The following is a 27,786-nucleotide window of genomic DNA, read 5'->3' on the forward strand; positions in this document are numbered from 1 at the left end:
CTGCGCACACCCACACTATTTTCTTTCAAAACTATGGAGTTTACTGTGTACTTCAGAAAAGAAACTGAGAAGAGAAGCAGCGGTACCTTGGAGAACGGTCCCTAACTGCGGGGAGAGGCGAGAGGGCTTCGGAGGTCGGCTGCTTAACCTGGTCCTTCTCCTCCACACTTTGACTTATTTCCACCCTGCCAGCGGTACCGCGTAGAAACACTTTGACTTATTTCCACCCTGCCAGCGGTACCGCGTAGAACGGTCCCTAACTGCGGGGAGACGCGAGAGGGCTTCCCCGGAGAATCTACCAAGCTCATGTTTTATTGGTGCCGTGGCATTGTTCCGACCTCTCATTGTTCTGACCTCTCATTAGTCAGACATCCCGTTGTTCCGATATGTGATTATTACTGTAGCCTATTTGTGTACCATAGAGGATCAGCAACGCAACAAAAGTAGGCTACTGGTCGAGATATAAGTGTCAGAGAGAGGAGAGAATGAAACACCATAACCTCCTGTTATTAACTCTGCGGTCCAGGTTGTGTGGGGAGCTCTCCGCGGTGCTGAGCGGCTCCCAGCGGGCGTATTTCTGCCTTGATGGTGCGCACCGGCTCTGGGTCAGCTGGGAAAGGGCTTGAGGCGAAGCAGGCTCACGGCTTATGTGTTTGCCACTTTCTTTTTCATTTTAACCCACACCATGATCTTTTCCTAACCCTAACCAAGTGGTTGCCTAAACCTAACCAGACCTTAACCACAGGGCATCATGATGATTTCGGAACAACGGGACTTCGGAACAATGGGTTTAATATGGTTGGAACAATGGGATGTCGGACCAATGGGCTGTCAGAAAAATGGGCAGACCCCGTTTTATTTGTGAATAGAAGATTACAGGTTAGGGTAGTACGACGCAATTGTTTTGAGCGGAGTGGTGAGTGAGTGGAGTGGGATAAAATTTATGATGGAGCGGAGCAAAGAATGCGCAGAACCAAGCGGAGCGGACGAGCGGCGCAAAGTGACAGGTCTGCTAGTGAGGACCGGAAATTTTCACCCGCTCCGCTCACATGCTCTGTCGCGAACCCCACGTGACACTGATACAGGAAACTGACCCGCAGTGGACCGTCTTGGTTTATCCACCGTCTTTGACTTAACACAGTCCTCCACCGCTGACTAGAGTTTTGGAGGTGTAACTGCAGAGGGGCAGACACACCACCACAGAATTAAAACTAACGTGCAGATTTTTTTTTCCCACGACTAATCGATTAGTTGAAGATTATGTGCAGTGCTTAATTTGTAAAATTAGAAGTAGGGGAACACTTTGGGCCTCTGAGAGAGCAGTGTTACCCCACTCCCACTTTTTTAAGTGGCACCCAAGCCGCCTCACTGCGCAACTCCGAATGGAATGGTTGCGACATCTAGTGTTGTCACGGTACCAAAATTGGGACCCACGGTANCTCCCCTGACAAGTAAAGAACAGTCCCTTCATAAGTAAAGAACAGTCCCTAACGTGCGGTGAGGTTTGTGGGCCGTTACCTGCCACGAAGAGAGAAATGGGAACGGCTCATTTCTCCTCTGACACGTCACATACCTGTGTGCCGCCACGGCTTGGTTGTCCAGGTACTACTGGGCAGTCATGACACCAACGAAAGAGGAAATTAGGCTACTGGACCTGGAGTCGGACTTCTCTGTCGCCGGTAAGCCGTTATCTTGCGCCGCAGAGCCGGCGTAGGCTATTTGACCGCCGTATTCCTGTTTGTGAGCCCTGTTCAACCCACAACCAGCAGGATTCTACTTTCGTTTCTGCTGCTGGTTGAAATCTGTACTCGCACAGCGTGCTGAATGATTTATTTTGCTCGCACAAAACTATTTTTAGTCACAAATGTGAGTAAAATGCTTGCACGTAGAGTTCTGTGGAAAATAAATCACTGCTGACAAGTAAAAAGAAATAAATAATAACTTTCACTGCTCAAAGATACTCACATGTCTGGAAAACAAACCACTACAGCAGCATATTGCCGTTATTGGACGGTGCATGGACACTCACCCTCTTGCGATTGGACTTTGAACTTATCCCACAGTAGTGGTACGTGAGGCATCGTAGTACTACGGTACTCCACCTTGCAACACTAGTGACATCAGCCAATACTGTATGTAGTTTTTAGATGTGAAAAGTTTTAGACCCACGCAAATTAGTTCCGGAACGCACCAGGGCCTTTTCTGAAAAGATCCTGGTATGCGTTCCAGTACGTTCCAGCTCAAATTAAGCACTGATATTGCGACTTTATGGAGCTATATTTGTGTCTTTATTACATGCGAGAAAATAAATGATATGAGAGAAAAAAAAAGTTTTCACACTGGTAGCAAAAAATAATAATATCTGAGACTAAAAAAAGTTTTGAGAGAAAGTATTTTGTCATAGAATATAAAAAAAATTATTTAAATTTAAAATTTAATTTAAAAAATGATTTCCGAGAAAAAAAAAAAACTCTCCCAAAAAACTTTTTTTTACTCTCAAATATTATTTTTTGCTATCAGTGTGCTCTGGTGTCAGGATTTTGCTTTCGCTGTGAAAATAATGTCATGGGGCGGGGCCACGTTCCTATTGGCCAGTCTCGATCAAATTGACAGCTAGGTGATGATCGTCTTGGGAGTCGAATTCAACTGAATCATTCATTCACCATGGTGGATTCACCGGCATAGATGCGCTGCGTTATTTGGGAGTGGATATGCATACATTAATGTTATGCATGTGTGGCCAAATGGAGAGGAGAGGGACACGAGAGCAAAGACAGGTTTTGAGAAAGAGAAGAAAAATGTTTTGAGAGAAAACATTTTTTTGAGAAAGAAAATGTTTTCACACTGATACCAAAAAAATAATATTTGAGAGTAAAAAAAAGAGGTTTTTGAGAGTTTTTTTTTCTCGGAAATCATTTTTTAAATCTCAAATTATTTTTTTTATATTCAGTGACAAAATACTTTCTCTCAAAACTTTATTTAGTCTCAAATATTATTATTTTTTGCTATCAGTGTGAACACTCTCAAACATTTTTTTTCTCTCATATCATTTATTTTCTCGCATGTAATAAAGACACAAATATAGCTCCATAGTTGACCAAGATTTTCTTTGATTGACTGCAGCCCTAGAAATATTTGAATTTGTGTCATATTTTTAATGTTCTGTAAGTGTTAAAGCTTTCTGCAAACAAGATGCATCATGTTGTCCGGCAGCTTTCAGTTTCAGCATGTGTGAACTGTTTTGAAAATGGAACTTCTGAATGGCAAATGTCTTCAAGCAAATGAAAAATAAACAGTAATGTATAACTATTGTGCACTTTTGTGTTGGTTTTTCTCCATGTGACAGAAAGAGCATTTGTCTTTATTTTAAATATTATCTCCTGCTTTTCTACATGATTAGGCAGTGATGCCATTCATTAGATTTTAAAACAGTTCTGCAGTGGAAAAGGAAGTATTCAGATCCTTTACTTTTTTTTTTAAAGATTATTTTTTGTGGTCTTTTTGCCTTTGATGACAGAACAGTGGGTGAAATGGGGAGACAGAGAGAGAGTGGGGACTGACATGCAGCAAAGGGCTGTGAGCTGGATTCGAGCCCGCGGCCACTGCAGCGAGGCGGTGGCTCTGTACATGGGGCGCTGGCACTATCCACTGTGCTACCGACGCCCCTTCAGATCCTTTATTGAAGTAAATGTGTCGCAATACTGCAGTTTTGCATTAAAATACAACATTACATGTAAAAGTCCTGTACTGAAAATATTGCTTAAGTTTGTAGCCTAAGTATAATTAGAAAAATGTACTTAAAGTGTCAAAAGTAAAAGTACCCCTGTGACTGGCATTATACTGTGTACTATAATGCTAGTTTATTAATAATGAAAGTTTATGGGAATAAATGAGGCATACAGAATTCACACACCAACACAGGACAAATTATGGTGACAATAGTAATATTGGTCTATCTCTCTCATAGTAGTGTGCTACATCATTTTTAACATTTCATAACTTTCAATCAGGCTTAACAGGCAGTAGTTTTCCAATGATGTATTTCAATTTACATCATTGGGACATGTCCTTTTAGTAGGCAAAATACATTAATTTCTTGCATACTGACTATAAAAGTTGAATACTACTAATGTAAAAATATAATTATAATAATACAGACAGAATGGCTATCTCAAGATAAATACATCTTTTGTAGCTGCATTACCCAAGATCTACATTTATGGCAGTGTAGTAATAAAATAGTGTGTAGTATGCAAATAAGGCAAAGCTCATGTTATGCCAATGGTAGTTTAAATACACTAAAAACATTTATATATGAACACCTACAATGTCAGACCGTTTATTGACATAAAAGTAGTTAACCAACAGCTTAAAAATGCATGAATAAATACATTTCATCATGTTAGCATAATACTTTGACCATAAGGGATGCAACTTTTACAGTAAATTCACAGCTCATAAGAATCTATTGAAATGTCTCATCTTTTTTGAATATCTTTAAGATCTTACATTTGATTTCTTTTGTCCTAAGACAATACACCAAAGGATTTAAAAGAGATGGACCGAGGATAGCCCCAATCATTAAGCCATGGCGAGCCTCAAGAGTTAATACCACACCTATCCTGGTTAGGACAATGCGGATAAATAATGGACAGTAATAAAATGTTACCACAATGAAGTGACTCAAACAAGTGCTGCCCATTTTCTTTTTGTCATTACCAGAGGATAATTTCACAGAAACTATCATCCAAAAGTATGACAGGAAGATTAAAGAGAAAGTGAAAAATAACAGAAAAAATAATATTACTGTAACGAGATTGAAATAGTAAGTGGGGTCAACACAAGTAGTTCGTATTATGGCGGCATAGTCACAGAACGTGTACTTCAGCTTTGTGTGGCAGTGAGGGAGAGGAAGCACAGTTGCAGGCATGACAGCCACAAAACAACAGGCAGCAAACCACAGGACACATGTAAGGACAAGAGTGCGCACATTTGTTAAATAACTGTGGTACTGAAAGGGATAGCCAACAGCAATCAATCGATCAAATGCCATAACCGCTAAAGCAAACATTTCCATCACCCCACCCCAATGGAAAACAAACATTTGAATTAAGCATGGTACATAGGATATAGTGTTAACCCCAGCAAGTAGAACCCCAATCATTGTGGGACTGGCACTGGAGGTGTACACTATATCAACAACAGCAAGGTTGCAAATCAGAAGATACATTGGTTTGTGTAATTTCCTGTCAAAAATAATGAACAGGATATTTACAGAATTGGCTAGAAGAGTTAGAACATAGGTTATCAATATAACCACACCAACTACCATAGGTCTTTTGGTTGCTTCAAATCCACCTATAACAAATTCAGTTACTTTGATTGAAGTATTCTGCAAAGGCATTTTCAACAAAATAAGAAATGCAAGTAAGACTTCTCAGAGCAAAGGGTCATTCACAATATTGTAAATCATAACCAACTATGACCAGCTATCATCAGATTTACAAAAACAACTCTGAGCTCAATCGAAGAGCTTTCACTACAACTTATGGTAGAGTTTACAAGACAGCTTAGAGTTTTATGCCTTACGAGCACAGTCACTTTACATTGGACAGACCCACCATCCAATCACATTAGATGTTGATCCCAGCTAATTTGAGCTAGTATCTGGCTGGCTCAAGCCAATCAGCAAAATCCCACCCAGAAATCCCATATCATGTCAACAATAAACTTTCACAGGCCCCATTCTTGCCAAAGAGATTCAAGATACAATATGTAAATGTACAAACCCAATTTCAAACAAGTTGGGACATTGTACAAAACGTAAATGAAAACATAATGCTTTGTGAATCCCTGGACAGGCCTCTAGACTATCACAGAGCTGACACACAGAGACAGACAACCATTCACACCTTTGGTCAATTTAGAGTCACTGATTAACCTAACCTGCATGTCTTTGGATTGTGGGAGTAAGCTGGAGTACCCGGACAAAACCCATGCTGACACAGGGAGAACATGCAAATACTGCACAAAAGGGCTCCCCAGTGCTTAATTTGAGCCGGAACGTACTGGAACGCATACCAGGATCTTTTCAGAAAAGGCCCTGGTGCGTTCTGTAACTAATTTGCGTGGGTCTAGAACTTTTCACAACTAAAAACTACATACAGTATTGGTTGATGTCACTAGTGTTGCAGGGTGGAGTACCGTAGAACTACGATGCCTCACATACCACTACTGTGGGATAAGTTCAAAGTCCAATCGCAAGAGGGTGAGTGTCCATGTGCCGTCCAATAACGGCGTGCGCTGGTCAATAATGGCGCGCACTGGCCACCTGGCACTCAATATGCTGCTGTAGTGGTTTGTTTTCCAGGAGTGGGTATCTTTGAACAGTGAAAGTTATTATTTATTTCTTTTTACTTGTCAGCAGTGATTTGTTTTCCACAGAGCTCTACGTGCGAGCATTTTACTCACATTTGTGACTAAAAATAGTTTTGTGCGAGCAAAATAAATCATTCAGCACGCTGTGCGAGCACAGATTTCAACCAGCAGCAGAAACGAAAGGCGAATCCTGCTGGTTGTGGGTTGAACGGGGTCCACAGAAAGGAATACAGCAGTTCACATTTCTCTCTTTCTGGCAGGTAACGGTCCACAAACCTCACCGCACTTTAGGGACTGTTCTTTACTTATGAAGGGACTGTTCTTTACTTGTCAGGGGAGGAGGGTGGCTGGTTGATTTTTATTTCATTTATTTATTTTATTTTTANATCGTGATGCTACTCAGAACTGTGATATTTTCACTGGTATCGTACCGTGGGTCCCAATTTTGGTACCGTGACAACACTAGATGTCGCAACCATTCCATTCGGAGTTGCGCAGTGAGGCGGCTCAAGTGCCGCTTAAAAAAGTGTTCAACACTGCTCTCTCAGAGGCCCAAAGTGTTCCCCTACTTCTAATTTTACAAATTAAGCACTGGGGCTCCCCCAACTTAGGGTTCAAACTGAGAGGTGTAAGGTGACAATGCTAACCACTGCACCACCATGCTGCCTCTGTTCAAACTGATAAATGTAATTGTTATTTGTTAATATACACTCATTCTGAATTTGATGCCTGCAGCCAAGCCTCCAGGATGTATTCCGGGATTTGAAGCCAATTGTCATAGTGGCCAAACTATGTCTGTGATGCCATGTGGCCCTAAAGGACTTTTTTCCCACTGACTTACATGACAATAAAGACTTCTCTAAATCAGGGGAAACATTTTCTTAAGCATCACAACCAGGTGGCAACCTCCTTGGCTGAAGAATGAAGCCAATCCCGAAGTCCCAGAAACTGCAGTTCTTTGAATGGCCATTTCAGGCTCCAAAGGCCACTTAATTCCCATAGACACCCATGTTAAAATGCTCAAGTTTACAGCAGGTCTTGATAGCTGACAGAAACAACTGTACAATAAGTGAATTTTTAAAACTCACTCGTTTACATTTTATCAAGGCTTAAAGTTACGCATAATTAAAGACAGGCTGCTGTAAGTGACAGCGTCCTCGATCCACCCCTCAGTCTACCACAGCTCCAGCCTCTTATTCAAATATGGTCACTTCTGGCTCCAAAAAAAAAAACAAAAACAAAAAACAAGATGCAACAGCTGAAATGCCAAACTCCAGGCTTCAATACAGGAGTCCACAAACCAATGGTGATGTCACAGTTGCTACGTCCATTATTTCTACATTTTATGGTCACTAGCCCTGCAAAATGATTTTTTTCACTATCAGAATTGAATCCATTTGTTCCAGTATCATTTAGAAAGTCTAGAGGAGCCACATGATTGTGTGACATGAATGTTCATCATTTTAACCCCATTCAAATAGGGCTGTAGTCTCCTGGTCGACTAGTCGATTATTTGGTCGCTATACTCTTGTCCGACCAAATTCTCATTGGTCGAATAATCACCGTGTTACTTTCATAAGGAGAAAAGTGCAATATCAACAGCTTTCCAGGATTAATCCATTACTTCCTGCGGCGGGGGGACAGGCTAAGTTACCTGTGAAAATGGGGGTGTTTTCAAAACACCAACGTTGTTGACAGAAAGTTGAAACTCGTCCACCCTCAAGCTCAGCGTCGCCGCAGACATCCTGTCTATTTCTGAATACTGACACCATTTCCCTCAGTGGAAGTGGAGCTTGTATTTACTTGTATTTCACAGATAATAAACAATAAATTGTGAAGACAGTAGCAGATTTCGTGTGTGTGATTTATCCTTCAGGGATTTATACTTAGGGATTTATCCTGGCTTCATATGAGCAGAGGTAATCTCCGCTCATCACTAGGCTAATGTATACCATGTAAAATGCCATAGGCTGGCGCTAATATAGTTAGCATGTTGTATTTGCTTGGTAAACGTGTTTTTAGTTGTTTTGTTGGTGAATGTTGTGAGTTGTAATGGAGACAAATTATGTACCGTTACCTTTGTTACATGCTGCTGTTGTCCCTGGTTTTGAGAAGAGGAAAAGATCGCTAGATGCTAGGCTAATTTATACAATGTGAAATGCCATAGACTTGTGCTAACAACATTAGCATGTTGTATTGGTGGGGGAAATGTGTCCAGATAAAGACAAGTGTTTGTCTGTCAGTTCTGCAATTTATAGTGAAGCCAGTTTGCGTACTTGTGTTTGAAATTGTCTCTATTAAGCCATATTTAATGTGTGTTTTGAATCAACTATATAAATAAAGTTTGATTTGAACTAAACTTTACAGCACTTAACACAGTCCTCCATCGCCGACTAGTGTTTTGGAGGTGTAACTGCAGAGTGACAGACACACCACCGCAGAAGTAAAAATAACGTGCAGATTTTTTTTTCCCCCCATGACTAATTGATTAGTTGAAGATTATGTCTGACTTTAGTCAACCAAAGAAAATCTTGGTTGACTACAGCCCTACATTCAAGTAAGTGGTGCACTAGTCTGACTCACTGAATTTAGACCTGCATTCTCCCTCCCTTCTGCTATCTGCTTGCTACTGTACCATTGTCAAAATACCCGCACCACTGAAAACAATCTCTTACCTAACAATTTACACACTGAAAATGGCAAGATTTGGTAAATTGTTGCTAACACCCAAAGCTGAGCTCTTAAATGGTCCAAACAGAATCTATCACTGAAGCGTTAAACCCATTTATAACTGTTGGGTTATGTTGGCTGTGTGATGCTAACACTTCTGCAGCAGCAGTTACAACCCATACAGTCTGTGGTTTGGTGAAATCAACCACGGTGTAACTGTTATTTGACAGAGATGGCAGTTCAATGTGCCAAGATGCTACCAAAATGTTTGAAAGTATGACTATACTACATGCCACATGTACATACCTGAAATGGCATACAGAAGCCTGGTTGAAAGCAGAGTTCCAAGAGAGAACTAATTAGTGTCTTGTGTGTATTTAGAATATGTGTGCGTATGTCTTTGTACCTTAGTGGATTCTCGTCCCAAAACAGTCTTATGCAATATTGTTTTCCACAGAATGTTGACAAAACAAACACTGTGTTTTACATATACAGTATCTTCTATTGAACCATGTCTTCTCTCTAACTATTTTGGCAACATCAACTCTTTAATATGTTATTTACAGATGGATTGTCATCTTAGTTTAGCTTCACTGATTTGGGAAAGACCAAATATGAATGTTGTGAAATGCCAGGAAGAAGTGTACTATATAGCCATAAGGCAGCGATACATGAGGCCCATAGCCTCGCTGGTCAAAATACATATTGAGGTAAGCACTGAGAAAGTGTCTACCACATTAAAAGTAGAGAACTCTGATAATCAATTATTCTATTAAATAATTCTTTCATTCAATGGGTGCATATGAAATGTAATGAAAATTCCCCATCACATAGTCCCTTGATATTTATTACGTTATCTAGGCAAAAGTGAAAAAAATCCAGTGTTATGAAAAATAGAGAAGTAAGTAACTTTATTAAACAGCCTCATATCTCAAATTCCTGCTGGTGATATAGTGTTGACTATGCAGGCAAGACTCTAAACATGATCACAAGAATCTTGAACTGAATTCGGAATTTGATGGGAAACCAGCATAAAGAAATAAAAATTGGTTTTATATTAGACCTTTTCCAGGACTTGGTCTGAAGTTAGGCAGCAGCATTTTGGACCACTTGTAAGCAATCCAAGGGAGTCTTCCTAAAGCACATGACAAGGGTATTGCAGCAGTAAAGACGGGATGGAATAAATACGTGAATAATCATCTCCATCTCAGCTAGGGACTTAATGGACCAGAGTTTAGCAATGTCACTAAGCTGGTAGAAACAGGAGTGAACTAAACAATTTACATGCTGGTCAGGACTCAAAGCCTGGTCCATAGAAAGGCTTAAACTATGAAGGGTAGATTTAACAGAGGAGAAAAAAGAACCATAACTTTGTATCAGAATATGTTGCTTTCTAGAAAAGGAACAAGCCCACATATTTAAGAAGCTGTAACCAGCAAATCTCTCTCTGTTGTCACTGACTTAACCCAGGCTGAAGTTTATCCACTCTCGAAATTGTTTTCTTTCTTTCTTTCTTTTCTTAAGGTGGAAATGTTAATAAAAAGACTCACTGTGGCCTTCTATTGCGTCTCAAATTAGTTTTGTGCCTTTGCTTCCATCTTTAGAGATACATGTTAGAAAATTTAACATAGGTTTAAGCATATATGCTGATGAAGCTTCTGTCAAGTACTACTCACAACACAAATCATGCTGCTACAACTGTTTTCACCATTACCCATTCTGAAACTACAATGACCACAAATAACCTGTAATAATAACAACCACGTGCAGACATTGTCCAACAACTTAAGACATAAAACTTAAAAGGCAACAGGCTTCACACTTTATGTTTATCATTTGCTTGCAGCATAATGCTGTGAAATCATCCGCTCTGATTAAACTTGTGCTGTGTGCTGAGAGACCGCCATTAAACACTGGGGACGTCAATTGGGGCTTTGCTCAGGTGCAACTGCTTAATCCTGTAGGATTTATAATCCATTAGTATTATTCAATTAATGATTATTTCAATTAATCATCATGAAGCATATGCATTAATTCCCCTCTGACTATTTTACTGGAAATTACTATGTTAATTATTGGTAGAAATTAGGATGTTAACACTTACTGAGAATTAAAAAATGAGACAAAATGACACTTACTGTTAGTATACTAATGTTTCTTTTTGTTTATCTTAAGAGAAACTGATGGATGGTTTTCCTTTTGTCCTTATGTGTTCATTAAACCAACTTTAAAGCATGTTACAGACAGAGACTCACTGCAAGTAAGAAATCTGACTGTTTTCTGACTTGTTGTCTCGACGACATTGGAAATGAGGGAAACCTCAATGTCCGTCAAGAATAAATAAAGGTTTGATTGATTGATTGATTGTTGAAGTGCTTCATCCCATTAACAATCAGAAACAGCACAACAACAAAACTAACCGCCCGTATTCACACTCCTGCGTGTCCTCAATGGTACAAAGTAATCTAGTCACTTGTGTGACTAGATTAGTAAAGTGATAAAAAGAGATACTGATCACATTTAATGTCTATCAAAGGTAAAGAGCTAATAAAGGAGAGAAAGGGGTCCCAAGCTCTTTGGAACATTCTCACCAGTGATAGCTGTGGCTGGAGGCACTGTGTTTTGGGTTGTCCGTCCATCCGATTTTTGTAAACACGATACCTCAAGAACGCCTTGAGGGAATTTCTTTAAATTTGGCACAATCGTCCACTCGGACTCAAAGATGAACTGATTATAATTAAGTGGTCATAGGTCAAAGGTCAAGGTCACTTTGACCTCACCTTATTATCATAAATGTGATATCTCAAGAACACCTTGAGGGATTTTATTTTTATTTCTTCAAATTCTGTACAAACATCCACATGGACAACTGATTAGGTTTTGGTGGTCAAAGGTCAAAGGTTAAGGTCAGTGTGGCCTTGCATTTGTCTCATTCTCGTGAATGTGAAATCTCAAGATGGCCTTGTTTTTAATTTGGCACAAACATCCATTTGGACTGAAGAATGAACTGATTAGAATTTGGTGGTCGAAGGCAAAAGTACAAGGTCACTGTGACCTCACAAAATATGTTTTTAATTATGACAAAATATTACATAAATGTCACAGACATAAATGTCTGTGACATTATAATGTTCTGCAAAACATTCTTCTGGACATTATTCAACACCATAATTTAGGAACAGAGGGGGAGACATTTGGTCAGATACTCATTGGTGACTCTAATCTTGGGTGTCCACCTTGAAACTTTAGTGATTGTATAGACATTGTGTGCTGCTGGGTTGAAGATGTATGTGAGGCATCTATGTTTTAGAATATTTAGCTGATTTTAAGCAACATCTATAGCCAATTTGAAGCATTGTCAACTGTCATGACTACATATGCTCAACAGACATGGATGTAAACAGCAAATGCAGCTTCACTGGTTCGCAGAGGCAGTAATTCTAGCTTCTACTCTCACATAGTAGCCTTAATCATTTCCTATGAAGTAAAATCTGCCCTTAACTTTTAACATATAAATCACATACAACAGCCAAGTGGAAGAGAAATGATGTTTTTGAACTCCAGTAAAGATGCTCGATGTATTGTAAAAGGCTGTATAGAAATGAGCCTAAGGCTGTGTAGACCTTGTAAAGCTTGAATCAGCTCCAAGCCAATTAAGTTTCGTATTCACTCCTATGCTTGCAGAGTATATGCTGCTTATTTTCATGTATAAAAATATAAAGATGGTAAAAAAAAAAAAAAAAAACTCATCACAAAGATGTTAGGGCCGGTTCAAACAGATTGGCATGTTTAACCAGGATGGTTTAGGTCGGCATGTCTGAGAGCAGAGTACGGAGAGCATTTCAGGTCTTGTATGTGCAGATTTAAACTCCAACCTATCAACAGAAATATTAACATTATTTGTAAATGTAAATTTTCATCCTCTCCTTCCTTGCCCCCATTTGTGCTCCTCTTTATTTCTAATTTTCCTGCCTAATTTTTGACTCTATCATTCCTCACTTGCTCATGAGACATCCTCAGTGTGTTCCCTTGTCCTGTATAGTCACCTGCCTGTCTTCTCATCTGCTCCTTATCAGCAATTAGTATCTGAGTGTACTGTATAGCAGGCAGTTCTTTATGAAAAATGTTCACTTTTGGGGAACAAATGAGGCATAACAAAGGACATTAGCTTTAACTGACTGTTATATTTAATGTGCCATAACTTCCATAGTTAAATTAATTTGGGATCTATACATTTTTTCAACCCCTAAACATTATTTTATACCATTGTAATAACCTGTAAACATCAGTTCTTGCTTAAAATGTTATTTCATTCACACACCGTAAACACATGGCAATTTACAGTCACAGGATATATGATATGTTTGTCTCAGCAGCTGCATCCTACAGCATTTGTAACATTTTGCTTTCCATTATCTTTAACTGGCAGATATTTTTCAATTATGCATTCAATTGTCACCATTAGGAAATGTCAAATGTCAAAAAACCCCCAAAACATTAACATCTATGTACATGTAACCTAAGATCTTTATTTCATGCAGTGTAGTATGACATCAGTGTGTGGTATACAAATGAGGCACAGCTCATGTTTACATAAAATAAAACAGATGTGCTTTCCAATAAATTATTATTATGTTAAAAGGTGTGATTGTTATGTCATCAAATAGAGTGCAACATGCTATGCCGATGTAAGTTTAAATATATTTCTATATGATGATATACGTCATTTTGGGAACGCATACTATGTCAGACACTTTCAGGAAAATGATTTAGAAAATTCATGAAAACATATATTTATAACTTTAGCATATAACACTTTAACCGTAAAAAAATGCAACTTGTATGATAAGTTCAAAGTTCACAAGAATCTACTGAGATGTAAAATCTTTTTGAATACCTTGAAGAGCTTACATCTGATCTCTTTTGTCCTAAGACAATACACCAAAGGATTTAAAAGAGATGGACCGAGCATGGCCCCGAGCGTTAAACCTTGCCGAGCATCAAGAGTTAATACCACACCTAGCCTAGTCAAGACAATAGTGATAAATAATGGACAGTAATAAGATGTTACCACAATGAAGTGACTCAAACAAGTGCTGCCCATTTTCTTTTTGTCATTATTTGAGGATAATTTCACAGAAACTATCATCCAAAAGTATGACAGGCAAATTAAAGAGAAAGTGAAAAATAACAGGAAAAATGCTATGATGGTAACGAGATTGAAATAGTAAGTGGGGTCAACACAAGAAGTTCGTACTAATGCAGCATATTCACAGAACATGTACTTCAGCTTTGTGTGGCAGTGAGGGAGAGGAAGCACAGTTGCAGGCATGACAGCCACAAAACAACAGGCAGCAAACCACAGGACACATGTAAGGACAAGAGTGCGCACATTTGTTAAATAACTGTGGTACTGAAAGGGATAGCCAACAGCAATCAATCGATCAAATGCCATAACCGCTAAAGCAAACATTTCCATCACCCCACCCCAGTGGAAAACAAACATTTGAATTAAGCATGGTACATAGGATATAGTCTTAACCCCAGCAAATAGAACCCCAATCATTGTGGGACTGGCACTGGAGGTGTACACTATATCAACAACAGCAAGGTTGCAAATCAGAAGATACATTGGTTTGTGTAAGTTCCTGTCAAAAATAATGAACAGGATATTTACAGCACTGGCTAAAATAGTTAGAACATAGGTTATCAATATAACCACACCAACTACCATAGGTCTTTTGGTTGCTTCAAATCCACCTATAACAAATTCAGTTACTTTGATTGAAGTATTCTGCAAAGGCATTTTCAACAAAATAACAAGAAACAAGACAGTTGATGTAAAAAATACTTTTCTCAGAGCAAAGGTCATTCAGAATATTATAAATCATAACCAACTAACTGAGTAACTGAGTTTACCAGAGAACTTAGGGTTTTATGCCTCAGGAGCACAGTCACTTTCCATTGGACAGACCCACCATCCAATCACATTATGATATCAACCCTGAGTAATTTGAGCTAGTATCTGGCTTAAGCCAAAATCCCACTCAGAAATCCTCTTGCTGGACAGGTCAGTCAACATCTATGAATGTCAACAACAAATTGTTACAGGCCCTGGTTCTGCCAAAGATATTCAAGATACAACATGTTAATGTTTGTGGTATCAACTCAGCCTTAAAGGTGTTGGTAGGCATGTTTTTTTGTTCTTCATCCTCCTTTGGACAGAGGCTACCTGCTTTCCCTGTCCCTGTCTTAACGTTAAACTAAACATGTCCTGACTCCAGTTCTACATAATGCACATGCTGATGAGGTCTAAAAAGCCAACAGGTCTAGTGTAGCTCAGGAACTATTGAACATTTTCATTAATTGTTGAAGCATGGTCTGAAAGGTTTAGTGCTCACTAGTGTATATCACATTATATACTATAGTAGCTAGTGCATGGAACCATAGAGTAGCCTAAGAACAAATCAAATGTGAGGTTTGTAGTTTTGAGTGCAGGTCCCAAAAAATAATTTTGTGATAACTAAACATAACACATGTTTATACCAGGTTGTAAAGTTGGGTATTTTAACATGGGGGTCTATGAGAACTGACTGGCTTCTGGAGCCAGCCTCAAGTGGCTGTTCAAGGAGCTGAAGTTTTTCCGTGTTGGCTTAAGTTTTTAGCCGTGAAGGTTGCCAAAAACTGCACACTCTCCTGCTTTTGCTGTCTAAACTTTGACTATGTTAATACAAACTAGTTCTCTGTACTGACAATGCAGCTCTGCACTTAAGGTTTCAGGATCTTTTCGGATGTTGCATCAGAGCCTATTTCCCCATCAATATGTGTTTCCCATATTGGACAGTAATCAGCTTTTGTATTAGCAGTCTGGTCTTACTCCCAGGACATCAAAATAAACTGCTCGGGCAGTGTCCCAGCATCACTATAATGATGCTCTGGACATCATTTAACGTCTTTATGAGACGCACAGGATTTCAACACACTTTAATGTAAACCCTTTTGCATCATTATTAGACGTTCAGAGCAACGTTAATAAATTTAAGAGGACAAAAGTCCACTAATAGTGAGTGGGAGAGGAGGTTGATAGGTCCAACAAGCACAGGACTTTGACCCAGGACACTAGTGTTTGTCTCCCGTGTGAAACTAAAAGTCAACAGGATCTAATAAAGTTCCAGGGACTGTCAAGTTCATCAGGCATAGCATCAGCTTGAAAAGTTAGAGCAGCCTGTTCCATTGATAACAGATCCAGAAAGTCTTTATGCCAGTTCTCCACACTGAAACAATTCGGTTTGCGTTATTTCCAGTTCATTAATATTACCCGCTTGGCTGATAGGAAAGCCAGTGTTATAATGGTATGTACAGTTTTTGATTGTTCAATTGGTATTTTCACTCCTAATATACAGGTTACTGGGCAATGTTTGATATCTATATTAAGAAGGTATGACAAATTGTTAGTAACATCCAACCAGAACTGCTTGACAGGAGGACAGTACCACAACAAATGCATCAGTGTACCCTCTACTTCACAACCATGCCAACACAATTTGGATAATGTATGATCAATTTTCTTCAACGTGCAGGGTGTAATGTATGCCCTGTGTATTATCTTTATTTGCAAAATTTTGTATCTAACACATTTTGATATTTTAGTACTATTTTTAAGAGCTGCTTCCCATTGTGTTGTACTTCTGTGTAAACATGTCATGTTCCCACTGTAGTTTAGTTTGGAGGTTGTTGTCAAAGATAACAGAAAGACAACAGCTTATACATTGTTGAGACTGTACGTCTCTTGCCAGCAGCCCTCATTAATTGGTCTTCCAAGTCTCTCTTGTTCCCTATGTCCATACCCTTAGAAAGCAATGACTTCAAAACAGATTTAATTTGCAGATAAGATAAAATTTCTGAATCTCTCAGCCCTAACTTTATTTTCAACTCATTGAAAAGAATCATATTACCATTTTTAAACACCTGCCCCACCTGTTGTATGTTATGTTGCTGCCATATACTATTTTTAAGGACTTTACCTCTTACAGTGAAAAAGAGATTGTTCCATCGTGGACATGATGGTAAAGAAATTCCACTAAAACCTAATGTTTCTGTAGCATTTTCACTATCTTGCATGAAAATTGTAAAAGTAGATTGTCCATTCTAGGAGTGATTTTTGGATTGTACCATAAGCCTTGCAGGGATAACTCTTTGTTGTGGTCTTTTAATATTTGTTCTTCGAGCCATTCCCAGCTGCCAATCACTCTAACTTCATTATAAGCTCAATGCAGGGGATATCTTGAATTATATGCTATGTAATACTGATGAATATCAGGAAACCCTATTCCTCCTCTACTTCGTGGATTTATTAATTTTTTATGACTGATCCTGGGTTTTTTATTCTTCCACAGGAAGCCAGAAAGTAGTTTATTTACTTCTTTAAACCAGCTGGGAGGAAATTTAAGCGGTATAGATGATATAAGAAACGCCAGTCTTGGTAACATATTCATTTTAACAACTTCAGATCTGCCCCTAAAAGTCAACATTGAGTTATTTTGTCAAGTCATTTGATAGTTAGTCAGCTCACATCACACACAACCTTTTCCTAACTCTACCAAAGTAGAGTTAGTATTTAACCACCGACCCCTTGACTGTCACGTGATTTGACTCGCACAATATGCAGCAGACCCCTTCTGCATCAATATCAGCCGATACAACATAGTAGGCTGCCCCCAAGTAGGGGTAAGGGCATGTTGGTTTTAGTGACATACCTAAGCTAGGTTGCCCATACATTTGAATCTCCAGTTTTAGGGAGGTGCACAGACATTGCCCCCTTCAGAAGAGGAAAGTGAATACACCTCTGTGATGACAAACTTTGCACTGATAAAAGTAAACATATGGTCAAGGTCTAACATTTTTGAGAGGGTAAACATGAGAAAAAAAAAACACATTTTGAGGCGAAAGGGGACTTAAACAATTTACCATTAAAAAGTGTTGTCACGGAGGCAGTCACTTGTTTGTTTTAGGACCATCAAGACACTCAAGAGGCAACAACACAAATGAGTTCCTAGAGGAAGCTAATTAGTGTCTCAAGTGTGTGATTAAAGTGTGCATGTGTGAGTGTAAGTCTCTGTCTTTGTACCTTAGTGAATTCTCATCTCAAAACAATCTTATGCAATGTTGTTTTCCATTGAATGTACATGTAACAATGTTTGTGTCAAATAGACAGCATCTTGTGCCAATTATTTTCTCTAACTTTTGCCAAAACATAAACTCTTTTTTAAGTCTTGAGAGTAAAGAGTAAAATATGGACTGATATCTTAGTTAAGTTCCAAAGATTTTTATTTCAATCTCAGAACCAGACCAATTTTTCAGGAGATCCGGTAAAGCCAGTGGATATCTGGGCCAAGACCTCATCTTCCATGTGCTGGTCATTTTGGCTAATCTCTATAAAAACATTTTTGCATATGAATACAGATAAATATAATTTTAAAAAACTCACGTAAAACTAAATCAGGCGATAGCCAGTGGGTTCTGAAATAGCATTTTGGCCAGTGCGTTCCGCTTGTTCACACGGACTGTTTACATGCAGCTCAAACATGATCAGTCAATACTACCTGATAAACAAAATGATGACAGATGGAAACCAGAATGTTACAATTGCAAAGTCTTGTTCAGTAACCTTATGATTCTGCTTACGTATCTATTTCTACAAATTAGTTTATTAAAACAGCCTCATATTTTAGATTCCTACAAGTGATATGTAGCTCTTTAGGGTAAGCAGGTGTATGACCATGTAGGCAAGGCTCTAGACATGATCACAGGAATCTTAAACTGGACTCTGAATTTGATGGGAAACCTGGGTAAAGACATCAAAAATGGTGTTACTAAGGACAATTTGCAGAACTTGGTCAAAAGCTTGGCAGCAGCATTTTGGACTGCTTGTAAGAGATCCAGGGAGGTCTTGCAAGCAGGTGAAAAGGGAACTGCAATAGTCCAGATGAGATGTAATAGAAGTTTGAATAATCATCTCCATTTCAGCTAGGGACTCACTGGGCCAGAGTTCAGCGATGTTCCTCAGCTGGCTAACCAAACAATTTACATGCTGATCAAGACTCAAAGCCTGGTCCATAGAAAGGCCTTAACCATGGAGGGTAGATTGAACAGAGGAGCAAAGAGAACTGAGACTGTCCATCAGAACATTGTTGCTTTCCAGAAAACCAACAAGCTCTCATAAGTTTGAGTGATAACTTACTGTTGTCACTAGCTAATTTCAGGCCAAAAATCTGTTCACTCTCCAAATTGTATCTTTGAAAAAAAGCTGATCAAAATACTCAAGGTGGCCTTCTATTGCATCTTAGATTGGTTGATGCTTGTGCATCCACCTTTAGAGATACATTTTAGAAAACTGAATATAGGTTTATGTAGCTGAAGCTTTTTATAAAGGGATACTTCGCCGATTTCAACCAGGTCACCTTCACAGTCTCCCCACACCACAGTGACACAGACCTGGTTGAAAATCAGCAAAGTATCCTGTAAGTACTACTGACAACACAGGCTTTAAATTTCATGTTTATCATTTGCTTAGAATGTTATGTCATAAAGCCATTCGCTCTGTTTACACATGTGCTGTGTGCTGAGAGACCACTATTAAACACTGGGGACGTTAATACTCCCTCCTCACTATCAATTTAAGTACACATTGGGGTTTTGTTCAAGAGCAATTGTTTAATCCTGTGGGATTTATAATCCATTTGAATAATTAAATTAATATTTCCTCCAAAGAATCATCATGAAGCCCACTGACCAATTTAATGTTAATTGCTATGTTAATTATTTGTAGAAAGTAGGATATTAACACCTACTGATAACAAAGAAAGTCATGAGATAAAAAGAGTCTTAGTATTAATGTACTATTAATATTTGTTACTTTTGTTACTATGTTTACCTTCAGAGTAACTAATGGATGTCTTTCTGCTTGTGATCCACAGAGAATTAAAAAAAAAAAAGGATGAATATGGACGTTCATCACAAGGCCTACTGTCTGAAGTCTTTTTAAGCGCTGCATCAGGTGGATCAGCAGCATATGCTGCCTAACTGTTTGAAAAATGTAAGCGTAAAACATTGAGTACTAGAAACTGATATATCCAGCTAAAGTTGTAATATAGGTGTTACTCATGCTTTGTTTTATTTCTGTTTTAATGCATAATAGTAATTACTGTAAACTTGTTGACAGCGCAAATACAATGATTTATACATCAGATAAATAATCCTGTGTAATTGTAATTGCTGCATTGCTGTGGTTAGATGTTTGAGATGATGTTTAAGTGTGTTATATAATATGGTGAATCATTGCCCGTATGTTTCCTTTTCAGTGTGTTAAGGACATTTCTACTCCATCATGCCAGAGGGAAATCATAGTGTGGTGACTGAATTTATCCTGACTGGTTTCCCCGGACTTCATCCAGAGTATCAAGGCCTTGCCTCAGCAGTACTGTTCTTAGTTTATCTCCTAACTGTGACAGGCAATTTTACAGTTCTTTTTTTATTCGCAGTTGACCGCAGCCTTCATAAGCCTGTGTATTATATCATTTTAAATCTGAGTGTATGTGACCTTCTCTTTAGCACAACTGCTTTACCTAAGATCATCAGTAAGTATTGGTTTCAATCGGGGAGCATTTCATTCACTGCTTGCTTTGTTCAGATGTACTTAGTTCACTATCTCGGCACAGTGAATTCATATATTCTCTTCCTGATGGCTTTAGATAGGTACTTGGCGATTTGTCATCCTCTCAGATACCCCAATGTACTTAAAAACTCCACTGTCCTCATTCTCAGTATTTTTGCATGGGTTGTTGCCAAGGCTCCCCCTTTAATGTTAGTTATTAGGGCATACCCTCTTCCTTACTGTGCCTCAAACATCATTAACCACTGCTACTGTGATCATATTGGTATAACAGTGCTTGCATGTACTGACAGGGCCCCTTATGGTTTTCCTGCTTTTGTGTTAGCAATGATTATGTTACTGGGACCTCTGGCATTCATCATTTTCTCATATTGCTCTATACTCATAGCAGTATTTCAGATAGCAAATTTACAAAGTCGCATGAAATCTCTGTCCACTTGTAGTACTCAACTGCTTATAATCGCGCTCTATTATTTACCGAGATGTTTCGTATATTTAGCCAGCAATGTTGGAATTAAATTTAGTGCTGATGTACGAATAGTAATTATCATGCTGTACAGCCTTTGCCCCCCCATGATTAATCCACTCATATACTGCTTAAGAGCAAAAGACATGAGAGAAAGCTTGTGGAAGCAATTCAACAGAAGAACCTTTCCACAAAAAGCACAAGTTTCAGCTATTAGTAACTAATAAACCAATGCATTATTCAATGTTTTACCTTTGGTCCTATTAGCCATCTCTCTTTGTTCGAACCGGAAATGTTCATAAAAAATACTGATTGAGGACAATTCAGAGCCAAAGCTGTCACAATGTTAGGCAAAATACTTCTTTTATCTTCTATCTCAAAACTGAATAAATGAATCAGGCTTTTGCTATGTTCATGTAAAACAAATAATACTGTGTATGTCATTATTTCAATAATGTTCAGTGATCACAGGGTACCAGGGAAAACAGCTTAAAACGGGTTTGCAAATGTGTTCTGGTCTGCAACCACATTGTTAGATTTATTGCTCTAATTCCCCCCCTTAAACACTGTAGAGACCTGTCAAATTGTCATGTGAAGTGGAGTCAGCTGTGTCATGCATTGTACTGTCAGAGTACAAAGGGGAGCTCAGATTTGGGGGATATTTTTATTACAATATAGATAAATAAATAAATGCACATCAATTATTAATAAACTGTTTCAGTCTTTTAAAGCTCCTGAAAGCCAAACTGTTTATCAGGAGTCCCATAAGATAGTTAAATTCTGACCTACTCTTCACTGTTAAGTATCTCACACAGGTTTCCAGTCCATGCAGCTGGAAGTGGGAGCATAGTAGCCGTTGTACTACTCCTTGCCTGCTGCTGCTGAACAGAATAATTTACATGTGCCTCTTGACCTCCAGCTCAGAATATAAGTTTTTTTTTCCAGGACACAACCCCTTCACACAAGTAATTAATGCTGCACTGTAGGTCAAATAAATACTGCTATTCTATAAAACTATTGTCTGTTTTAATGTCAAATTTTAATTTTTGAGGCCTAAGTTGCAACCCAGCAACATTAAGTTTTGTTTTGCACAAAAGTCTGAGGTTTTATTGGGGTGAAGTAAAGGTGAAAAATATCACTTTCACAGACAATTTCTACAGCCAACTCAGCTTACGAGACAACTGTGCTTGACATGCTACAAAAACTATGATGGCGATGGTAAGCCACAGATGCTCAACATTGTCCTGATAGTGGCTGATAGCCATCAGCTGGCATTGTCTGTCAGGGCCTAAAAAAAATTTTCAGCGGATGTCTTAGTTACAACATGATTGAGCTAACTGGAGTAGTTTCATGTCGTATCCGACAACGGGAGGCTTTTAACAGATGACGTCCTGATGTTAGCTTTGCTAACTGTCCCTGTCAGCTGCAGCCACTGATGCTTTCTAGACATCGTGATTTCCCATAACTGAATAAATACCACACATAGCAACACAAAACTGCTTTGCTAGCTCAATCATGTTGTAGCTAAGATAACCGCTGGAAAAAACATTTTATTCACGGACCATTTATTGAGTTAATACCTTATTTTTATACAGTCTATGGTTATTACAGATACCGCTAACGGCTAACGTTAACAGCTAACGGTTAACAGCTAACGGTTAGCCCAGCTAATCTACCATAACCATGTTATTTACAAAATGTGCACACATAGTAACGTTTGTTCAATCATTGTGTTTATAGACTTTATAAACATCAGATTAGTCTACAAGGTGATATAGTGACGTGAAAAATGTGATATATAGCTAAACTCTGCTGGTTTTCTACCCAAAGTATTTGTAAACAACATGAAGATTCCCTGGGGGCACCGCTGGAAGTGAAGGGCGTGAGCGATCGCTGAGGCCCCTGCACTTCCGTAAGTCGAAAAACTCTGGGCTGTGCCTCCAGAGGTTTTTTTTTTTTTTTTTTTTTTAACCGATGGATTTCCAAATTGGTCAGGGCCCTAATGCTAGGCTCAGAAAAGACAATATGTCACTATGAGATGGAAGTGAGCCGATTTTTGGATCAGATTTTAGGAGACCACAAAGCAAACATAGCCTATAGGTTTGAAAGACAGCTGTATAGCAGAGGCAGTTGCAATAGTGTCCATAATCTCCATAACTGCTAGCGCTAACATGCGTTTGACTAAATCAGTGGTTCTCATTGAGGATCTGGGGACCCCAGTGGTCCTTGAGGGAGTTCCAGGAAAACCATAAGAAACAAAGGGAATAGTTTATTTTCATTATTTAATTCACTAGAAATGAGCCCAATGTGAGTAAAAGTCAGTTGACAACTACAGAATTCTGGTCTCAATCATATCTAACAAGCAACTCTTTTCAGATGTAGGTCACTGTAGCAAAAGTCTTATCAAATGGATGTCCGTGACCTAATGTGTATCAATTTAAGGGCCCATGACACAAGAAAAAGGTTGTGAACCACCCGCTAAAAAAACTTGAAGAAGAGGTGTACATGTTACTGATAAATTGTTGTGTCCTGATCTTGTAGTTTGCATGTGATCATGATTTGTGAAAAATATGATTATATGTGTCAAAAAAAGGGAGATTTTTATGGTTTACAAGTTTGTTTAAAATGTCTTTATTGTAAATTGTTATTCCGTGTCCTAAAATAATGTCATGTCTGAGAAAAACAAAACAATAATTTGAACATATTTGATCAGCAAGGTTTTAACGAAGTATACAATGCACAGTGCACACAGATTATCTTAGCCTTCATATGCCATTACGTCATTCACTCAGGAGCATTTATAAAGCGTACAGACTTCAGTTTGGATTGGGATGTACTGCAACCTTGAAAGGAGGTGGCAAGACAACTAGATCAGGAACACTACCTGTAGATGATATCTGAAGGATGATTGATGATCAGTGCAATTTCTTTGTTGGAGAGGATTTCTTCTGATATTTTAACACATCAATTATAATGATTAATACGAGCATAACAACAATCAAAGATTTTGTAATACTTGGATTCCCAGGACTTGACCCCACGTATTATGGACCTGTATCTACTCTTCTTTTCCTCACCTACTTGGCTATTCTTGTTGGAAACATTTTTATTTTAGTTTTTGTTGGGGTTGAGAGGCATCTTTATAAGCCAACATATCTGATCTTCTGTCATCTGGCAATGAATGATTTGTTATTTGGGACAGTGACATTACCAAGAATGATATCCAGATATTGGTGGGATGACAAGATCATACCTTTTGGTGCCTGCTTCACTCAGATGTATTTTGTTCATTCCTTGGGAGCGATTCATTCTCTCCTGCTACTGATTATGGCTGTTGATCGTTTCATTGCAGTTTGTTTTCCTTTAAAATATCCTGTTCTAATTACAAACAACATTATTTCTATAGCTTGCTGGGTGTCATGGATCGGGACATTTCTCAGGATGATGGGACTTGTGCTTCATGCCCTAACCTTGCCTTACTGTAACTCTAACATCATCGTGCAGTGTTATTGTGACAACCCTTCAATTACAAACCTGGCATGTGGTGGAGATGTAACATCTGTAAAGACTGTTGCGGTTGGTTTTGCAATGTTTAGTCTCTTGCTTCCACTTTCATTCATAATTTTTTCCTATATTTTTATCTTTGTCATTGTTTCAAAAATGCAAAACACTGAGGGACGATACAAAACCTTATCAACTTGTACACCACAGTTATTCATTTCTTGTCTGTATTACCTGCCGAGGTGTTTTGTTTATTTAGCTCACGCTACAGGGTTCTCTTTCAGCGTGGACATCCGCATTTTACTGATACTGTTGTACAGTCTTCTTCCTTGTGCGGTAAATCCAATCATATATTGCTTTAAAACCAAAGATATCAAAGATATTTTAATGAAGAGATTGAGAAATGTTAGAGTTGGAATCAAGCAAGTTTCAAAGTAATGTTTTCAGTGTCTAAATGTGTGCATTAAATTCTGAAAGTTGTATATCAAATGAAAAATGTTTGTCTGTCTAAGCTACTTGCATTTGATGAACTGATATTGCAGCTTATGCTATAACTCTTTGAGGTACTAACGCTTAATTGTATTACCAATGTATTAATTTCGCAGATCTGCTCAAAAATTAAAATGCAGTTGTTTGCATTTTCTTATAAAGACCCGAGCACAGTTCTATTTTAAAGTAAAAAGTGACTGTGAGAAAGTGACATGATCCATGTGGCATTCAAATAAACAAAATTGTGCTATGTTACTTTTGTTTTGCATTTACTGAATGTTTCTTTCACATTTTAAAATGCATTTAAATGAACCTGAATAAAATATGCAAATAACATTTTCAAAGAAAAGTTGTTCTTTGTTCTGTACTTTATTGCACATTATTGCTTCCAATACTATGATGCCAGATAAAGCCAAGTGAGCTGTGTGTCAATGCACACCTGAGGGATTTTAGCATGTGAGCCAGATTTATGGTGTGAAAACTGGAAAAGCAGGACAATGAAATTACAGTCTTTAAAGTGTCTGCCTACTGTGTTGTAATACAAACATCAAACCATGTGCACAGAATGGACACCACCTTAAACTGTTTAACCCAGTTTAAGTTTGTTGGTAGAAATCTGTTGTAGTTTTATCTTTGAAAGACTGGTAAATTGTCTTATTATGTTACGGCCCTGGACTTTCCAAAATACTTTTCAAATATTCATCTAAACCTTTAACAAGAAACAAGGAAATATTTTACTTAAAAGAAAAGTACCCTTTGTTCTTTCAAGAAGCCATTGTTCTTTCTGCCTTGTGCAATTTTAAACAATGTATGAGGATTGGGAGTTAGGAGGACTGGAAACTAGAGTGTTCAGAGTTAAGCCAAAGTTTGTGAGAGGATGAACAGAGTGGATTGTTTTCTTGTCCTTTAGTAAAGCTATATATATCCAACTGAGTAACAGCTGCTCATTATACAAAGGTTAAGTTTAACAGTATTACATAGATTTACATGGTTGGATTCCCTGTTTGGGCTCAAATATTGACAGTATGTGTTATATAGAACTGAATATGGATACTGTATAATCCAGTTCATATCATTGTTTTATCTTTATCAAAATGCCAAAGAGCTAAAATGTTACTGTTGATTACATTAGTAGAGGTCCATTTACTAGGTTACGGAAACCGGAATGTAACCACGGACGACGATCCTACCCTGTCGTGGACCTATGAGCTACCATATTTTTAATTACGTTTATAAAGGTAATAGTCCATTCTGGTAGATATTTCCTACCTGACAGAATGAGCTACTCTACTTATAATTACATTTATAGAGGTAATAGTCCATTTTGATAGATATTTCCTACCTGACAGAATGAGCCTCCATATTATAAATTACATTTATAGAGGTAATAGTCCATTCTGATATATATTTCCTACCTGATAGAATGAGCTGCTCTACTTCTAATTACATTTATAGAGGTAATAGTCCATTCGGATAGATATTTCCTACCTGTGAAGATCCCGGGTAGTTTAATATCGTGTCCTCTGGAATTTTTTTTTTCGCTCTGCACATGCGCACATCTCGTTGGTAGGTCATTCTGAGCGGTAACTCTATTTGTCAGGACAGCGGCTCTGTTGTCACCGACGCTCCAGCGACTGGGACTGTTCCATCACAGCCTAAGGATCTCTGGTTTATCCTGGGAGCAAAGCCCAAAACACCTGCAACTTCCACACTCTGCCAGGCTCCAGCGGAGGTACTATGTCCCACCAGCGGGGATGTATTAAAGGCTCCCGTGAGCTCGGCTCCATGCAAACCGGAGCAGGTGCCCTGGACATTAGTCCGTAGGGGTAAACACGGCGCTCACCTGTCTCCTCCTCCGCCACCTCCGGACCTCCCGCTGACCAACAGGTTCAACACCTTGAGTCTGTAGGATTTCGCTCCTTTGGAGACTAGCTCCCACTGTCCATCATCCTCTCAGTCCACATCCAGCCTCGGCTTTCGGCAGGTCCTTCTCGATCACCCGTGCCCTCAGCCGATGTCCAGCGACGGAGGTGGCCTCCACACCGTGCTCCATCCCACCCCCCTCATACTTCGGATCTGCACACAAAGGGACGGCACCCTCCCTCGGTGCTCGTTGTCGGCTCCTCCCCGGTCAGACACAAAAAGGATTTCATATGTCTCCTGGATAGTCTGCTGGACACCGGAAAGCAGATCATCATCTCCGGCCCACTCCCTCCACCACGTTTTGGTGATGTAAAATTCAGCCGCCTCATCAACTTCATACCTGGTTAAAGGGATACTGCATGGGCGAATGTATCCCTTTTGTTGACAGTTTTGCTGCCTTACTTCACAGGCCTCATCTTTTTAAAAGGGATGGCCTCCATCCTAACCATAAAGGCTCACGCCTTCTGTCAACAAACATTGAATTAACTTTACACTCTTGCATGGGCAGCCCTGTGTTAGCTGCCAATATCCAACACGCTGTTCACACCACAACATCTACACGTGATTGACTGTTTTCCTCCACTTCCTCCACGGTATACCACCATCTCCAGCACTAGCGTCCCCTACTGTCCTCTTCCGGTACCTGCTGCTCTAAATAATCCACCACCAGTTTACCCCATTAGGACTA

At 38.9% G+C, this 27,786-nt stretch overlaps 4 protein-coding genes across 4 annotated transcripts in view; 2 read left to right on the plus strand and 2 right to left on the minus strand.

The window, feature by feature from the left end:
• Nucleotides 1-5,405, minus strand: part of LOC126406955 (olfactory receptor 4D1-like) — a 16,627-nt gene extending 11,222 nt beyond the window's left edge. Inside the window, exon 1 of the mRNA XM_050071567.1 lies at nt 4,618-5,405. Within this exon, the coding sequence (XP_049927524.1) occupies nt 4,618-5,404 (787 nt within the window). The 5' untranslated portion in view covers nt 5,405. The remainder of the gene's footprint in view (nt 1-4,617) is intronic.
• A 7,900-nt stretch (nt 5,406-13,305) lies between these two features.
• Nucleotides 13,306-14,936, minus strand: LOC126406173 (olfactory receptor 13G1-like). The gene has a single exon (XM_050070353.1). The coding sequence runs from the start codon at nt 14,918-14,920 to the stop codon at nt 13,907-13,909; it is 1,014 nt and encodes a 337-aa protein (XP_049926310.1). The 5' UTR covers nt 14,921-14,936; the 3' UTR covers nt 13,306-13,906.
• A 5,498-nt stretch (nt 14,937-20,434) lies between these two features.
• LOC126405039 (olfactory receptor 13C2-like) lies at nt 20,435-21,409 on the plus strand. The gene has a single exon (XM_050068556.1). It carries the CDS (start codon nt 20,435-20,437, stop codon nt 21,407-21,409), a length of 975 nt encoding a protein of 324 aa, XP_049924513.1.
• A 2,749-nt stretch (nt 21,410-24,158) lies between these two features.
• Nucleotides 24,159-25,412, plus strand: LOC126405855 (olfactory receptor 52E8-like). Its single transcript, XM_050069839.1, has one exon. The coding sequence runs from the start codon at nt 24,159-24,161 to the stop codon at nt 25,122-25,124; it is 966 nt and encodes a 321-aa protein (XP_049925796.1). The 3' UTR covers nt 25,125-25,412.
• Nucleotides 25,413-27,786: the final 2,374 nt, after the last annotated feature.

Source organism: Epinephelus moara, chromosome 2 (genome assembly GCF_006386435.1).
Source record: "Epinephelus moara isolate mb chromosome 2, YSFRI_EMoa_1.0, whole genome shotgun sequence".
NCBI classification, from domain to species: Eukaryota; Metazoa; Chordata; class Actinopteri; order Perciformes; family Serranidae; genus Epinephelus; species Epinephelus moara.

Excerpts from the sequence above, each read along its gene's own strand:
- LOC126406173 (XM_050070353.1), bottom strand. The coding sequence starts at position 14,920 with ATGACCTTTGCTCTGAGAAAAGTATTTTTTACATCAACTGTCTTGTTT.
- LOC126405039 (XM_050068556.1), top strand. The coding sequence starts at position 20,435 with ATGCCAGAGGGAAATCATAGTGTGGTGACTGAATTTATCCTGACTGGT.
- LOC126405855 (XM_050069839.1), top strand. The coding sequence starts at position 24,159 with ATGATTAATACGAGCATAACAACAATCAAAGATTTTGTAATACTTGGA.